At 32.4% G+C, this 18,095-nt stretch overlaps 1 protein-coding gene across 2 annotated transcripts; it reads right to left on the reverse strand.

Annotated features, from left to right (window-relative positions):
• Positions 1 to 3,745: 3,745 nt before the first annotated feature.
• Positions 3,746 to 17,865, reverse strand: LOC145313048 (armadillo-like helical domain-containing protein 3). Of its 2 annotated transcripts, XR_013877227.1 has the most exons (23): positions 17,808 to 17,865; positions 16,771 to 16,824; positions 16,357 to 16,479; positions 15,888 to 15,945; positions 14,995 to 15,097; positions 14,460 to 14,545; positions 13,401 to 13,667; positions 12,937 to 13,053; positions 12,160 to 12,299; positions 11,674 to 11,750; positions 11,143 to 11,232; positions 10,836 to 10,917; positions 10,381 to 10,458; positions 10,064 to 10,127; positions 9,656 to 9,728; positions 9,215 to 9,288; positions 8,642 to 8,733; positions 8,097 to 8,148; positions 7,538 to 7,669; positions 7,018 to 7,077; positions 6,076 to 6,168; positions 5,464 to 5,588; positions 3,746 to 5,237 (listed from the first exon to the last, which is right to left on the reverse strand). XR_013877227.1 is itself a non-coding variant. In XM_080152301.1 (22 exons), exons 1-22 carry the CDS (start codon positions 17,834 to 17,836, stop codon positions 5,526 to 5,528), a joined length of 2,007 nt encoding a protein of 668 aa, XP_080008427.1. In that variant the 5' UTR covers positions 17,837 to 17,865; the 3' UTR covers positions 5,415 to 5,525. The 2 variants fall into 2 exon arrangements, 1 of the variants encoding a protein (XP_080008427.1); XM_080152301.1 differs by lacking the exon at positions 3,746 to 5,237 and having other exon boundaries at positions 5,415 to 5,588.
• Positions 17,866 to 18,095: the final 230 nt, after the last annotated feature.

Genomic DNA, 18,095 nt, shown 5'->3' on the forward strand with positions numbered 1-18,095 from the left:
GAAAAAGTACATTTTCATGGTAGAAAACTTGTAAATAAATGCCAGATACCAATACAGATGTTATATTGTATGTGTTTAGTTGGATAAATAATGCACTTCACATTGTCCACAAATACAGAAGTGTTTTTATATACATCTTGGAAAAATTGGATTTCCATTTTTGTGTTAAAACTTATCAAAAATCGATTAAAATCAAAGAGAGAAGGAAAAATGAGTTGTTTAATACACTAGTCCCTAGTCTAGTTTTGTGCATCATATTAGGGGATGTAAATCAATTTATCGGCAATTGTCTTATCCCTTTAGATCCCTGGATTAAAATAGACATTAGACAGCTAAGGCTGTTTAAAGTATACATGGTTTAGGTAGCCCTTGGGAAGCTTTGTTTGGGTTAAAACCTTGCAGGGGCTTGGTGCATGTATATATGCAGTAAGTGAAAGTTTCATCTTTATCAAATCTACTTGGAAGTTTTTTAAAAACTAAAATGGCCTCACAATAGGTAATTTTTTTTTCTTCAAAAAAATATACTTTAGTAGACAGTTGACCACGGATACATACATATAAATTAAAATCTGGGGCTTAATTAGGAATTACTAACATTTTCGAAGGCAGTTTAAAGAACAATTGTTTCAATGCTTTTATCATCTAATATCCTCAAACTAATTCTTTACTTTTGGAAACATTGTAATAAACAAATGAATATAAAAATAATACACAGGAAACATAATTGTAATTTTATTCCAACAATTACTATTAGCTAAATATACCCAGGGAGGGAGGGGACATTGAGCTGTTTATTACACATGTCCCAATTTTTTTTAATAACGTTTTCTTATTCATTGGCGTAATAACTTTGGGGACTTTTATTGAATTTTTATCAGATGTTTATTAAGTTGAGTGTCCAAGCGATTCAACCACTAATTGTAACCTGCAGAAAGACTAATTTTGTGTATGATCATTGGGGATGTACACCAATTTAACAGCCATTGTCTTATACCTTTAGATTCCTGTAATATTAGTATGTACCACGAAAACAAAATTATTTATACGAGGCGGCCAATCTATTAATTGTAAACGGGGTTCGAGAGTGCTAACAGTCCTACATTTTTATTCTTAATAAGAAAACATTTTAATTGTTTAATTTAGGAAGGTTAGCAACTTTATAATCGTTACCAGAATGTCCGTACGACCATTTAAAACATTCTGATGAATATTTAATATTTTCACAGCAACTTTTTGTATGATATATTAATTCTATCCATATGATTTTTGGAAGAATTAATTCCCAAGACTAAAATTTTGATTACATTATGAAAGCATGTTTTTTTATCTATCCCGTTTTTATTCAATAAAGACCAATTTTTTACAATTCTGTTTAAACTTACATATTATTGTTCTTCTAATTAAGTTCAGCCACTCTACAATATATACGAGGTATTGTGTTATATACGAGGTTTGTGGTCCACACTGTGTAACAAAAATATTTCTTCGTCTAGTATATATATTTTTAGTTTTGTGGAACACACTGTGTAAGAGTAAATGTTTCTAATTTGTAATTTGTATGAGAAAAGGATAATATCTAAATATATCTACCAGATATATTGTTAGAAATAGCACAGTAACATTTATGTAGGCTTGCTGTAATTATTTCAATTGATTTTGCAATAGAAAAAGTTTAGTATTCAATCAAACAAAAAAGAAAAAAAGATTTTTACTTATTGAGGAACAATTTTAACATATCTTACATTTACCCTCGAACCATGAAAAGCATTGACTTACAAAAAATTATACTTATTGAAATTTGTGTTTGCTTGACATTAGCAAAATATTTGATTTATAAAGCATTATTTTACAAAGCGGGCTGTTTAGTACACTAGTCTCCAGTCTTTTCCTATTCGTTGACTAGACAACCTTGGGGACTTTGATTGAAATTTAATTGGTAAGTTCATTTAGTTAAGTGTCCAAACGCTTCAACCACTCATTGTAGTCTACAGAAAACGTAATTTTGCGTATCATTATTGTGAATGTACATCAAATTTTTGGGCATTTTTTTATAACTTTAGATTGTTCTAATATATAAATCTTCCTAGTATATCTATAACAACCCTACAAGTGTAAGTAAAGCTAGAAGAAAGTATAGAAGATTATCCTAATGTATAAATCTTTGTAGGATTTCGGTCATAAAAAGAGAGAAAATTATGGGGAGGTGGGGAGAAGGTGTAAAACAAGAATAGTATTGTAAGATGAATAGGGGAAATGTTATTTTCATCAATTGTTAATGAAACTAACGCTAGCGTTTTTCAGTGAATTATATTTCTTCGAAATAGAAAATAATACATCAAACTTTTCCGCCAATGAAAAATACATTTGAGTTGGTTGGTTTTGTAGAAATGGATATGTGGGGAAAATGCATATATCTAAAGGGATCAGACAATAGATGATAAATTCATGGCCTCCAATGATTACAAAATTACCAGCTCTGTATTTTAAATTATTCTACGAAGGAATGCACATATAATATTATTGTTAAAATTATTTTCTATTTACATATTACTCAATTTTCATATTTTAATAAATTATCTTAAAATTCGGTACCTATATTGTAGTTTCAGTTTTATGTTAAAATCTACATATGATATCACCTAGGTATAATTATTAAGTAGAAAGGTTTTTTTGGCCGAAGCTAAAGATCACGAACATTTTTGATTCAGGGAAGATTTAAAAATGTCTTTAGGTGGGTTTGGGTTACTTCCTAAACTCTCCCCTCACACTCCAAGAGGCTTGAGATACAACTAAAAAGCAACTAAATTGAGTTAAGAAAATACAAGCACGTGTAAGATAAATGAAAATAAAAGTTTGTTACTGAGAAGAAAAACATTGATTAGCCTTGATTTTGTAACAAAGCTTTGATTAGTTTTTGTTAGGTCTTGCTTTACTCCAGGAATAAAGTAATGCACAATATTATAGTTTCTTCTCCCAAAGCCTCTAGGGGAGGGCGGGAGATGTCATGAAAATAGACTAAAACCATCTTAAAACATGTATAAAGCACACCTATAAGGTTTCCGAATCAATAAAAAATTGTTAGGAAAATTTATTTTGGTCTTTGAAAGTTTTATCTATATGAGCAAAAAGATACAAAAAGGCAGAAAAACCTTGAGTTGTTGCTAACTCTTACGGGTGGAGGCTGCTGATATAACGTCAGGTCCAACAACCAATTAATTAAGGGGAGCCAAATCTTTCCAAAGGTTAAGTTACACTAAAAAAAAAGAACTACCAATCATTTGATTGCACGATCTTTGTCTAGAATTCAACTGTGCAGGGTAATAAGGTGCGCCTGTTTTAGGTTCAAGGCATCCCCCCCCCCCCCTACTATATTAATGTCGCATACAGCAGTAAGAACCATTTTTTACGTCTTTAATTATGACGCAGTTATAGACCGAGATTCGAACCTATGACCTCCCCGACGACGAGCGGAAAAAGCATACAAAATGTTACACATGACAAAAAGAAAGAGATGTCTGTGTGATAACGTTATGTATCTCTGATGCTATTAGAGATAGATTCTTAAAATTTCTTTTTAGATTCCTACGGCCAATTTACAATAAAATCAATAACTCAATAAAGTTGTTCTATTTTATGTTTAATACGATTTTGTTGGAAGTGGGAATTCCATGATTGTTGACTATTGTAAAATGGAATCTATGGATGTTGTCATTCTTGTTTCTATACAGTGTTTATTAAATTTAGTAATGAAATTTTATTTATCCATTATATATATCAATAATCATAATAATAAAAGAAGACATAGGTAGAAGTGTAACAAACGCACAGAAATTGATATTTTAAAATTTGGAAACATTTAAATAAAGGTTTAAACCTAATTTTAGGTGAAAAATTTCAAAATTCACTTATTTAAACACAAATTTCAAAATACCAAATTCTTAAAACCATGTAAAAAAATGACTCAATATCACAGTGCTCAAACAAAATAGCATAATTCAGTGGTTGCTAAGGATCAATAGTTATTGTAGTGTCACAGTTCTCTACTCAAGCTAGCATGATATACAAAAAGCTGTGAAAAACTTCGAAAATCACAATACGCAAAAAATTTTAAATAGGGCTATTGGATTTATGGAAAAGTTAAAATATTGGTATTAACAATTCAATTTACACATTCAAGACATACACAAAATTCCTGGGCTCTACAGTATCTCGTCAACCACAAATTTAAATCTGTTTGGGTGCTTTAAAAGTTCATTGTGGCATACAGGTGGCTGTCGAGCACAGGCTAAAAAAACTATCAAAATTTCGTCAAATTTTTCTTTAAGTCTAAGGACCCAGATATGACTAAAAGTTACCAAAGATAAAAATTTCAAATTGAATTGTGATTCCCTGCGCTATCACCCTTAACTTTTCCTGCATTTAAAGTCACCTTAAAAACTATAGAGATATCACACACACAGAAAATATTGAAACAGTTAAGATAGTGGTGATCATTTTAAAAGTCGGTCTACTGATAAACACAAATTATTTCAATTCATGAAACCAAACTATAAATTATATCTCTGTATTAAGAACAACAGGGAAAATAATTCTTTAAACAGAAAGGTACAAAAAAGTACAAAGGTTTGTCTTAATAGTAGATGTAGCATCATAATTAATACATAATAATTAGGGTTGACAATCCGTATCTGGATCCGGAATCCGCCCAATTTTTGGTCAATTTTGGAATCCGAATCCGGAATCCGTTTTCTAATAGCGGATTGGAATTCTTAATTGGTAGGCTAAAATTAGCATCTTGAGTTTTTTCTTTCAACTCCCGCTTTTTGAAGGCAAAGATTATCATCATTATATATAAATATCTTTAAAAATCTGGTTCGATTTTCGGAAGTGAATTATAGAGAACACTAAGAACATTAATTTTAGGACATATGTAGCACTTAATTTTTTTATTTAAAAATCCGGAATCCGCGGGAATCAACCATTTTTGTTGGCGGATTCTTGTAATAATCCGAATCCGGTCCAAAAATTTGACGGATTGCCATCCCTAATAATAATATTAAATATAAAAGGATGAACAAAAAATAAGCTTAACCAATAATATCAATATATGTTAACTTCTACTAATTTCTATTAACAATAATAAAAACACCACAAAAACCTTACTATGTAAAACAAAAATTTTAAAACAATTTTATCTTTAAACGGTACAAATAGTTTGGCAAAAAAGTCTCTACTGTCTTTTGCCATTTGTATTTCAAGAGAGGGTAATTTTTTTCGTAATTTTCTGTAAAGTTGTGTATTAGCATTTAGTCAAATGCGCTTATTAAGTCAAACTGTTCTTAATTTTTACCAAATGACATGTATGTTTGTGAAGTGTTCATAATTAAGAACAGTTTGACTTAATAAGCACATTTGACTAAACGCTTATACAAAACTTTACAGAAAATACGTGAAAAAAATGACCCTCTTTGTATGCCTAATTTATTCTAAAAAAGTTAAAATGCAAAATACAACAAAATGTTTTTTTACTGGATAGATGAAAAATTGTGAAGCACTTCTTGAAGGTCTAGGTCATCAAGCACTATGTTCTGAAATATTAACATTATTGAAGTAGTATAGTGGCTATGTTTGTTAATTGAGATCTAAAAGCAGATGGCCCTTTTACAGCAAAGACAAAAGATACAGAATGTCAAAAATAGATACACACACATTGTAGAAACAATCCAATTATTTTATTGGTTAGAAATTGTACACATTTTGATTAATGATTGTAATTCTTTGGATAAAGCTTTTCTTTCGGAATTATACCGTCCAAAAACTTGTTATTATGGAACTGAATCATGTGCATAGATTGAAACCCACAATCTTTGTCTGGTAGATATTACTTTTAGGATAGAAAGATTATTGTAACTGATTGGCCATCAAATAATAAATCTAGTGTTACGAGTTACTTTTAAGTATGAATAGTTATTACTTGATCGCTTTATGTCAGAGACTTAATGTTAGAGTCTCATATATGGTTGGTTGATATTAAGATGACCCAAAGTCATAGTCATAATATGAAACTAATGTTACCTGTCTATAATCAATGACCATATTTCTGACAAGATTGGTAAAGAATGGTGTGTGATTCGGATGCTCGGCGTAAGCTTCATATTGGTCCAAATTTTCCTTCAGTCAAAGATACTTCAAAAAATTGATTTTTGTTTTGGGCTGCTTGAAAATCAAAATTACTATGTAGTACTTAAATAAAAAATAAATTAACAGTTTTGTGATAATCAAGAAATAATAAACAGTTTAAAATACATGAGTAGGTTCTATGATTTATATTTGATACTTGGTTAGATATCCTTATAATAAAGTAAAAGGATCTGTTTGCACCGAAGGATCTCGCTAACTGCTTAACCGACATGGTTCTGCTTTACAGGGTAGTATCTTATGAGTTCTGGGAAGGGTTATAACTATTTTGGGGGAGGGTATCATCATTTTCAAACACATGAATAATATTACAAGAAAAAGAAATTATGGGGCACTTTTTATAGATAAATGGACATACGGACATTCTGGTAACGATTATAGAGTTGCTACACTTTCTAAATCATACCTAACTACTACAGGAATCACTACGCAAAGTTTGAAATCGATAGGACAATTCTAACATGCCTAAATTAACGAAAAAAGCTATCCGTTACAGACGTAAGGACGGACGGACCCTAATTATAGAAAAGCTTCGCTTTTAAAAAGAAATTATGGGGTACTTTTTATAGATGTATTTAAGCATATTTTTCAGGGAGGGAGCGGACATTTGGCTGTTAATTACACTAGTCCCCAAAGTTAAATGACGTTTTCTCATTCGTTAGCCTAACAACTTTAAGTCTGTAATTGAATTTTGATTGGGTGGTTCATTAAGTTGAGTGTCCAAACGTTTCAACCACGAATTATAATCTAAAAAATAGTTGATTTTGTTTTATCATAATTAAAGATGTACTTAAATTTTTCGGCTTTTTTGAGTATCTATTCCTGAAGCTTTAGAGTGAGGGAATCATAGTTAGAGCGAACAACCTCCAGAATATCAGTCTGAAAAAATTGAATAATAAGATTATTGTCATTAGGTACCTACGTACTTAGCACTTTAAATGACTGGTTATTTTTATCCATGCGACAAAAAAACCCCGACTTTTTTTATTATTTAACTCTAAAAACAACTAGGTAAGTTTGAAAACTTTCATTTAAATTTACATTTGTGTAATGTATATACTATTTTTATAAATATATTAACTCAAATGTGTCTGACAGGGGAGGGGACAATAGACTACAAATTATTCTGGCACCCAAAGTTTTAAGAACATGCTATGTCATTCGTTGTCACAAAACTTTCATTTTATTCTGATTGGTTGGTTAAAACTAGCACTTTTCAGCCAATAATATAAATCTGTAGAAGGGACAATTTTATTTATCATTATTGGAAATATACATCAAATTATCGTCCGTTGTCCTTTAACTTAAGATCCCTGTTATGCAAACTGCAAGGTATTACCTCTGAAGGTGTTGAAATCTGTTGAGCAGCCAGCCAGGCCTCTATCCGAGGCTGGAAGTGGGAGGTTATAGCCCGGATGTTGATCAGGCTGTTTGTAACTTTGATACTTGTGTCTTTAAACTCTCCACCACTCTAAACATAAAATAAAATCTGAAAAACAAAAAATGAAAAACATTGAACAGCTGATGGACTTACCAAACGTTCTGTATTATTTTTGTACCTCTATAATACGCTTAAAATCATTTTTTGAACAAAAAATCTTTGAAATCACATATTGGTACCGAATTGAAGCATAACTCTTAAGGAAAGCCATATCAGTTCATTGTTCAGCAAGTTATTAATGTAAAAACAAACTAACAAACATACATTATAACACTTTGTATTTCATAATGACAAGAAGGAGTTTAGCGTGAAAAATTTAATAAGACAATGGTACATTATACTTGCTCAACAGAAATTAAAAAGATGCAGAAAGACACATTAAGTATCTCATGAGACTATGACAAACAAATTTAATTACACAAGTTTAGTAGATTTGTCTTAAATAAAATGAACTTACCATTGAATATCGTAGTGACATTGTGTACAAATTATCAAATACATCCTGACACCTAAAATAACATAAACAAACTTGAAAAATTCCATAGGAATGTCAGTAACAAAATATCTAAAATATAAGTATCTTTATCATGCCTTTTCTGATTTCATTTGATATAATATTTCTCGGTGTGAAGATTTACAATTATATATTCAACTATTTATAATTGACATTTTCAATGGATGAAACGAAAAAAACTGTCTTTAAAAAAAATGTGTACAATAATGTGGTCGAATTGATCATACACTGTGTTCCTATTGAACCAACCTGGTGGGTATTGATGCAGGGAGGGAGTGGACATTGGGCTGTTTATTACACTAGTCCCCAAAGTTTTACAACATTTCTTTTTTTGTTGGCTTAACAACTTTGGGGACTTCAATGAATTTTTATTCGCGAATTTATTGAGTGTATTCTATTCTACAGAAGGGGTAATTTTGTGAATAATGATTTGGGATATACATCAATTTACCGGCCATTGTCTTATCCCTTTAGATCCCTGGACTAACCTTACTAGTTCATAGTATAGTTCATCATAGGAAGCGGCAGAGGGAAGGAAGGTGTCTCCATATGTTATAAATATATTAAAAACTGTAGAAACCTAAAAAAATAAGAAGATAAAATTTGCCTACATTTTGTCGGTTTCAGAAATGGATATAGAATACACGTGGATATTATGACTGACAGGGTAAAAATTGTCGTCAATTTAGGTTGCCAACATGGACATTACTTATTGGTCAGTTCATTTAGTAGGAGGGGAGGGGATAGGGGTATCGTTGTTTTAGCCAGCTAAAAGTTCCATTTTATTAGATTACATGATATTCTGTTAAAAGATCCAAGTAATCGTTGTAGAAAATGTATTAGGTATACTTACAAAGAGAGAAGGGACAATGAGCTGTTTATCACACTAGTCCCCAAAGTTTTATACCTTTTATTTATTTATTGTCCAAACGTTTCACCAACTAATTGTAATCTACAGAAGAGGTAATTTCGTGTAACATAATTGGGGATGTAAATCAATTTATCGGCCATTGTCTTATCCCTTTAGATCCCCGATCTTTGCTACTAATACTAAGTCATACTTGAAGACAAATGGTGAAAACGTTGAGCTTCTTCACGAAGAAGGATTCGTTTGTAACTATAAACTTCACAAGAGCTGAAAAGAAAATAAGTTTTATCAACCTCTCAGTCGTTGTCTTACAACTTTAATAAATTTTATTAAATCTTGAATGATTTTCCGCTAATAAAATCTTCTATAGAAAGGGTAATTTTATTGATCATAATTGAGTGTTAGCACCAAACGGTCTTATCTATTAAGATTCCCGTAATTCGTATATGTTAATATAACTATAGATAAGAACTTGCTCATGCATTTGTCAAGAATGACCTTTTTTTGGTATTACTCAATTTTATGATAAAATAATGGATATAAAATACTTGGACATTGTAAGAGATTTTAGCATAAACCAAATAAAATGTTTCTCCCACAGTTGGCTAGGTAATATCTTAAAAATTATATTTACCAATAAGTGTTGACCAGAGTTCCCTCCAATTATATGAGATTCTTACACGGCATCTCCTTTGGTAAGCTAACACCTGAACATCAAACAATATCATATTTTCTTTGCCATGAATGTCTAGTCTCCTATTTTAGTCTGAAACTTTAGATGATGATTTTTTGTACCAATGAGCATTAGTATGTAAAACTGTCGGCCATGCTTAAAAAGACAGAATTACCTATTTTTTACTTCAAAGTTTCGTTTTTTTTATGATTTATCGTTTATTCTATACCCTAAAACTCACTTAGACGGTTAGTTCATGCATGACTTATGTGCTTCGCTACACATGGATGATATTATCCTTGTTAATATTTCAATCAAAGCAATAAAAAATTTTTTTTTAGCATTCAATGTTAAGGTTTTAATACTGACCTTATGAATGCATCCAATAGCAAACATATGAAGTTGGTGAGGGAGGCGCTTCATCAGATGGGACCTTAGACAAACATAATAATAATAATAATAGGGAAATCATTCTTCAATAGAAAGTGAAAGATTGTTTGAAAGATGAAGCCCAATGTCCTCGGGGCCAAAAAAAACAGGGATCGATTTTATTTTATCTTAACTTTCCATACAATAGATACGATAAAAGATTTTTCAGTATGGCTCAGAAACAGTTATAATCTTGAGCGGAAATAAATCTGATTTGGAGCCACACTGGAAATATTCTTATCTACTTTATTACAAACCTGATGAATTCGACCATAAGGTCAATAAGCCCACAAACCAAAGGACGCCCATGAACTTCTATCTCACTTCCTGCTTTCCTAAAAATATAAACTTTGAAAATGTACCTAGGGATTTGTTCCTGGTATCTAATCGTTTTGCCAAGAAGGGGTTATTTTTTAAAGAAGGAAATGCTTTATTAAATTTAAGGAGAGGGTAGGTTCATACTCATAGTACAGGTACTTCAAGTTTTAATTAAATACATTTTGTCCTACTCACTGGCATAAAAAGTTAGGGGACTTGATTGGTTATTACAAAACTATCAGATCCAAACTTTTCTACCAATACTTCTTATTTGCTGCACGGGAAATTTTGTTTATCATAATCGTTTTATGTCGTAATATACCTGAGTTAACTAGACATAAACATATCAAATTCTGCACTAAGAAGCCTTGACATATATCAAGTAAATGGTTACCTGTGTCTCATTGGAGCTCTGTGTAGTTTGACTTTGTAAACAAGGTTGGGATCGTGCATGAGAGCAGTGGCATACTGGTCCTCTGGAAAATAAAGATATTACAAATCATCCAATATAAGTAAATGCAATTAATATTACATTTCAGTTTTTACATGTTCTTATTGAATTGGGAGGTTAAAATCATGTATTATTACTAGGGTCGGCAACCATATCGATTCAGCGGCTAGCGTGATCATTTGTTACACACAGACAGAGGTCCTGTTACTTTATTATCCGAATTTTTTAATTAAAATTATCTGAAATCTACCTGTAATACAAGTTAGTATGATAAAGCAGAGATTTACATTGCTTTGTGCAACCTCAGACTTGGAATCTTGCATAGCAATGCTGATATACTCTGGGTAATTCATTCATACATTATTTCTATGCCTTAACAAATTCAAGAAAATGAATCATCATATAAACGAGCGGAAATCTTCAACCATTCCTCTAGATGAGGAGCTAGAAGATAAAGAACTCAAGTATACCCAAGTAAATGAGGAAGTTCCAACCTATAGGGGCCGGCCGTCATATGGAGTAGAGGTTAAATCATTTCTCCCCACAGACAATGAACTACACATGACAAATTCATTCCCAATTTGTCAAAACTACGTAACCTTCTCAGTGATGCCCCTAGGTTGGAGATTCGGAGACTACAACGAACTAATGTAGGTTGATCAGCTTATATTATTTATCTTAAATGAAGTACATGAAACCTTTATTCTTTCTCTATTGTCCTATTCCTGTAGGCTGTATCTTTAGAAACCTAGTTTGTGTTTATATTTAATTGTATGAAAACCTAGAAATGTGACGAGTAGATTGACAGATTTAAGGTCTGCAGGGCTCACATCCACAGGGTTCTCTTCTGTTTCATTACTAGAAAAGTAAATGTACAAGTATATTTGTATAATCCAGACAACTACCTTTTCGTCTGATTTCAAATTGCTTTCTGTTCTTTTGTAGGGACTTTACGCTATTAAATATTATCTAATTTCAAAGACCCTTTACAAAATTGAGACAGGATTCTCAGCCTTCGCCTCATCAGGGAATCAAAACTGGTTATCATTTTATAATTTTTCAATTTTAATATCCGCGAAAAGCTGTCAATAATACGATGCGATAAATAACTATTATTGAAAAGAATTAATACAGTTTTCGGAAGGTTAACAATGCAGGTTCGTAAAATAAAAAACATATGTATTATATACCAATAATCCATATGCTTCACTTTTTATTGCTCTGTGTGTGTAGGACTGAGCCTTGCGGGAGGTCTCACTAAGTCTACCTGGGAACAGGGTTAGGCCCCTCTGTCTGATAATGTGCCAGAGTTGTGATAAAGTTTCTGTTGAGGTGAATTATTTCATACAATGCCATGAGGGCAGGGTTGTGGGATCTGAGCTTCTCATTTCTTACTGCACTGTCCTCCTAAGTATAAACAAAAGTTAGACATCTGAAATAAATATTAACAATCTGATCTTGTGCAGTTTATGGTAAAATGTTCCTGGAAACGATTGTCTCCATGTACTTTAAAAACTGCAAACGGCCAAACGTTGGAACGTATAGATCATGCTCACATAAAATCTTAAAAGATAAAAGAGTGATTGAAACGTTAACACAATTAACATAATGAACCAACCAATCAAAATTGATAAACCAACGAATAATTAAACATTATTTTAGAACTGTGGGGGCTGGTGTAATAAACAGTCCAATGTGCCCCCCCCCCCCCTCCCTGAATTATATTAGACAGGGTGCCTAACCAAGTGAATGTAGAACTTTACTTATCTTTTTAAATATTTGTTGGACACCTGCCATATTCTAACTATTCATACCTGTATAAACATATTTCCAACCATATTAGACAGGGTACCTAACCAAGTAAATGTAGAACTTTACTTATCTTTTTAAATATTTGTGGGACACCTGCCATATTCTAACTATTCATACCTGTATTAACATATTTCCAACCATATTAGACAGGGTGCCTAACCAAGTAGATGTAGAACTTCCAATTTCTTTATAAACATATGTTGGACACCTGCCATATTCTAACTATTTATACCTGTATAAACATATTTCCAACCATGTTAGACAGAGTGCCTAACCAAGTAGATGTAGAACTTTCTTTAACCATCTCCTCGTACTTTTGTGTATAACCAGACAGACTGCTGGTTACAATCTACAAAATGTCCTATCTTTTTTTGCATTTCAGATTTTTTGCATATGTAACATTTTTAGGAACAGCATCAAGAACTCGATTATGGCCATCTATGTTTATTAAGTTAATTTGCGTTTGCTCTGCTCTGCTAATAATATGTAAGTGAATAAATTGTCAGAGTAGGAGAATGCCATGGTCCAGACCAGGCGCAACTCATTACCAATCATAGTTACGATTTTCAGACAAAGGTCGTGCAATTAAAGGGTTGGTTGCCTGCAATAATTGGGGGGTGTTAATGCAATGTGAATTACCATGAAGGTCTGGCTTTACGTTGTTATTAATAAGGTATACGGAAAGAATAACAATACCTGTGAATAACCATGGAGAACAAGCTCTTGTTCCAGAATAGACAGGTTTAATATGTATGGATTTGTGGAGTCATGCTTCCTGTACTGCACCAGTATGGTAAGAATTGTGATAGCTTGATGCCCATGCTTAGCACGTAGGTCAGACTGGGCTAGCATCAGTATGAGACTGTCAAACACAGGATTGATGAGCAGGTACTCCAGCAAAGTGTTGGAGGACACGTTGTCTGTTCCTGTCACCAGAACTAACAGAAATTTCAGACATAAATCCTGGAAAATAAAAATACGGTTAGAATTGAAACATGACAAACTGTAGATTTTTTTTTTTAAAAAGGAAGCAATCTAATAGTTCTTGCATTACCTAATTCGATCAAGGTATCAAAACTAGATTAGGTACCTATCTTATTTTCTCTTTTTTTATATCAATGTTAATGAAACATAACAAATAAAAATACATGGAAAGAAAACAAAGTATTTGAGGGTTTATTCGTATTTTCACAGTAGTTTTATTTCCTATTTCTAACCCCTCTAACCCTGCAGGCAGGGTGTCGGAGCCGTTTAATTTTGATGCGGCTCCGGCTCCGGGGAGCCATATCTGGAAATACGGCTCCGGCTCCTACCTTAAAATTAATATATCAATTTTTGTTCATTATTGAATTTGATAATATAAAAAAAACAATAAAAAATATTTTGCTTTTATTTGATTAAAGCTATATAAAAGTAGAAGGATGTGTGTCTATTTGTTAAGTAACAATAGTTTTTCAGTTTATTATATGGAAATAGACCGTTGCCAAATTATAATATTACTTTAAAAAATCATTTTTAGCTAATCTAGAGCCGGAGCCGTTTTTAACGAAAAATACGGCACCGGCTCCACCAAAAATGTTGCTGCTCCCGGCTCCGGCTCCGAAACACTGCCTGCAGGGACAATTACATAACCCTGCGAGGCAATCATTAACATTTACCTAACCTAACCTAAAATAACCTTTCAAAAGCTACTGTGAAATTACGACGAGACCCGCTACTTCGCTTTTTTCCCAGTACTTAAAAAAAAGTACCTACCTTTAAACAGCTTGGAGACTCATTGATAAGGAATGTGTTTATGTGCTGTAACAGTCGGGACATTTCCTGTTCCGCTCTGTCGAACCCTGAAGTAGTGAATAGTTAAAAAATTGCATAGTCAAAAATTATTCGATGTTAAAACTAGCACGACACTTAATAAATACTTAAATGTTTTGTAAAAAGGCTATCCTAAAAGAAGAAAAAAGGGACTTTTTTTGTTGAACAGAAACCATAGGTACGTAACTATAAATTCACTAACTTATAAAGTAAGGTTATATTACTATCAGGGATCTTAAGGGATAAGACAATGACCGACAAATTGATGTACATCCTCAACGATGATACAAAAAATACCACCTAGGATTAGTGGTTCAAACGTTTTTACACTTAACTTAATGAACCAACCAATTAAAATTCCTTACATTCCCCAAAGTTGCTTAGACAACGTATACGAAACAGTATTATAAAACTTTGGGGACTAGTGTAATAAACAGCCCAATGTCCCCCCCCCTTCCCTGTATTCCTAAAGACTTACCAATCAAAAAGTTGACAAGATCGAATCCCGAGAGTTGAGCACATTTCTTGTAAACAGCTCTCACTACTCCAGTCAGAGTTTGCAGGGCATACACAACTTTTATCTAAACAACAACGATAACTCTTAATTACAACTCTCATTATTATAAACATAATTTAAAGCATCAAAATTAAGCAATTCAGGAATTGTTGAATGAATTGTTTTTTTTGTTTTCAAGTGCAGTGTTTATAATGATTAAATCCTAAGTATGCAGAGAAGATTTACAGAATATTTGCCCCAACTTTAAACAAACACATTTTTAACTGTCTAGCCAGACCAACCAGGCTGACTATATTACTTCGGGTGAATCCAGTTGAATCGGCGGAATTCCTGGAACTATCTTCTAGAGTGTCAGATATTAGAGAACAAAATAAAATCATACGGAAAATCATACCAAAATGAAAAAGAATAGGTACCTAATGAGAAAAAATTAGAAATAGAGAATAAATGAAAGTAGGTAGGGTAATGAAAAGAGAAAATAATAATAGAGAAAGACAAACAATTACCTATCATTGATCTTTGAGGTGTACAGGGGTGTATATTCTGCACAAGATTTATTTTTTTCCCCTGCTACAGATTTTTTTATTTCCCCCCCCCCCCTAGTTTTTTCTCACCAAGTAGGGGGGAAAATGGAAAAATATTTAAAGAACTCTATATTTTATTTATTTTAACCCTCCTACAACACATTTTTTTAGTTTTTTCCCCAAGAAGGGGGGGGGGGGGGATGGAAAAAATGTTTTCAGTTTTCTTAATTTTTACATTTTTTCCCCCTCCAACCACTTATTTTTTATTCCCCCCCCCCCCCCTGAGCAGGGGATCCCATGTAGAATATACACACCTGGAGGTGTACATACCTGATGAGAGTTTGAAAGGTGTTGGATACATTGATGGACAACTGTGTTCAGATTCTCTCTGACCAAGGAAAACGCTTTCATTTTTTGCAATTTTTTGTAGATAAGCTAGGTATTATTAAACTGTTTTGTACGTCCGTTTGTTCGTATGGATAAAGAGGAAACTATTTCTTTTGCCGACTAACAACCAAATAAATAGGTATGATTTTATCGGTTGCTATTTAAGACACGAGGCTAAATTTTTATGTAAAGATTCTTTCTTCTTTTTTATGCATTAATTTTTTTTTCGTCTGTCCGACATTAATGCTACATTGGAGACTTATGTGCTTCGCTACTTATTAATTTTGTATATATTTAAACTAGGGATTTTGAGCTAGGCATTTTTGATGGGTTAAAAGATTTTCTATCTTAATTTTCAAAGTATAAATTTCAAAATTAGCCTGTATTAATAAAAATTGAAAAATTTTCTTCCCTGATTCCAGACAGCTGATCAGCTTGCAGATTTCCTATCTCCGTCTCCAACGCTCCCATTTTCGGTTTCAACAGGAAAAATTCTTCCCAAAAATTTATATTTCCCAGCGTCATACATTCTCCCCTAAGAAATGAAATAAATAAGTTTTATTAAGCACAGGAAATGGATATAGAATATACGTGGATATTATGACAGGTGAAGAATCGTCAATTTAGGTTGCTAACATGAACAACACTTAATTGTTAGTTCGTTCATCCAGTAGCAGTGGAGGGTATAGAGAAAATGTGCATGGTAATCTGGTGCAAGATCAAAGTAATAATAAAACCATTGTATAAAGTACCTGAAAAATCTAATTTGAAAAATATTTATAAGGCTAAAAAGGCAAAATTATTTTTCTTTAAGAAATATACAAACCTAAAAATGCCTTCATAGAGTTGAACAATTTTCTCCTTTAACACCTTCCTCCCCCTAAACAAAAAAGAAAGATTACCTAAAATAATTACGTTTTCAGCAATCAACAGCCAAAATACATCATTGCAATTATATATATCACAAAATCAGCTAATCTGCGTCAATGAAATAGGACCTGATTAGAACTTTTTTATGGACGATTTCAACATTTTTTTGTAATGGTTCCCTGTATAGCATATTATGGGTTATAGGCAAGTCTTTCTGGTTGTAATCCTTGATGGTAAGGTGGCATTAATATTTTTGGGAAGTCTTTATTTATTTTGCTGCTAAGTTAATTGATTTGTAATAATCCAAATGACCTATGAGAACATGCTTTATCATTTACTTTTCCGTCCACCTGTTTGGTTTCCCTTGACATGTAATTTAACATTGTTTTATCTGTTTATTACCTTTGTTTATTTAAGAAATAGACATATATTGTAAAGTTGTGTAATAACAATGCAATCAAACCATTTTCCTCTACCTACTTATCCTATTATATTAAGTAGTAAGCGTTTTTTGTCTGTCCCAAAGAATCTCGCTAACAGCTGAACCGATATTGTTCTCCTTTACAGTAAAGCTTCTTATAGATCGTGGGAAGGTTTTAAACTATTTTTGGGGAGGGTGTCTTCACCCCCCTACCCCCCATAAAAATATTTTTTTAACTCTTTGGGACTAAATTTAAATAGGATGAGGTCGACTTTTCCACCTCCTACCTTAAGTGCCTCTAGAGGCTTCTAGGGGGCGTAGCCGCTAGTATATTCTAAACTAGCAGCTACGCCCGTAGGAAGCCCCTTGAGGGAGGGGGGAGGAAAAAGTTGCACCCTCCCCCTGCTTTTTTATCTTTAAAAAAGAAATTCTATTCCCAAAATAGCTATAAACCTTCCCAGGACTTATGAGAAGCTACACTGTAAAGGAGAACCATATCAGTTCAGCGGTTAGCAAGTTCCTTCGGTACAGACAGACACAGATCCTGCCAGATTGTTTGTTTGTATACTTACCCAGAACCACTCCTCTTTCTGACACTCATTCTTAAATCTTAATTCATTTCTAATTCTGAAATAATCTTATTCAAAACATATGCAAAACTATTTCTATTTGTCTTTACAAAACTAGATCTATTAGAAAAAACTTTCGAAAATAACGTTTACTTTTTGTTTATATTTAAGTTATAAAAGTGATGTTTTTCTTTCAATTTCATTTTTTAAAAAAATGTCTTGAATTTCAAATTAAAATCTTAATTTTTAGTACTAGGTACTATTTAAATATATAACATTGCCCTTATGATC

The sequence above is a fragment of the Acartia tonsa genome, chromosome 1 (assembly GCF_053477335.1).
Source record: "Acartia tonsa isolate MP-2025a chromosome 1, ASM5347733v1, whole genome shotgun sequence".
NCBI lineage: Eukaryota > Metazoa > Arthropoda > Copepoda > Calanoida > Acartiidae > Acartia > Acartia tonsa.

What these genes read in the sequence shown, in the direction of transcription:
- LOC145313048 (XM_080152301.1), bottom strand. Translation starts at nt 17,836, where the DNA reads ATGAGTGTCAGAAAGAGGAGTGGTTCTGG. An exon ending in AGATTTCAACACCTTCAGAG is followed by an intron (nt 7,078 to 7,537) that starts GTAATACCTTGC and finishes CAATTTTTTCAG; the next exon opens with ACTGATATTCTGGAGGTTGT. An exon ending in TGGTCATTGATTATAGACAG is followed by an intron (nt 5,589 to 6,075) that starts GTAACATTAGTT and finishes TTAATATTTCAG; the next exon opens with AACATAGTGCTTGATGACCT.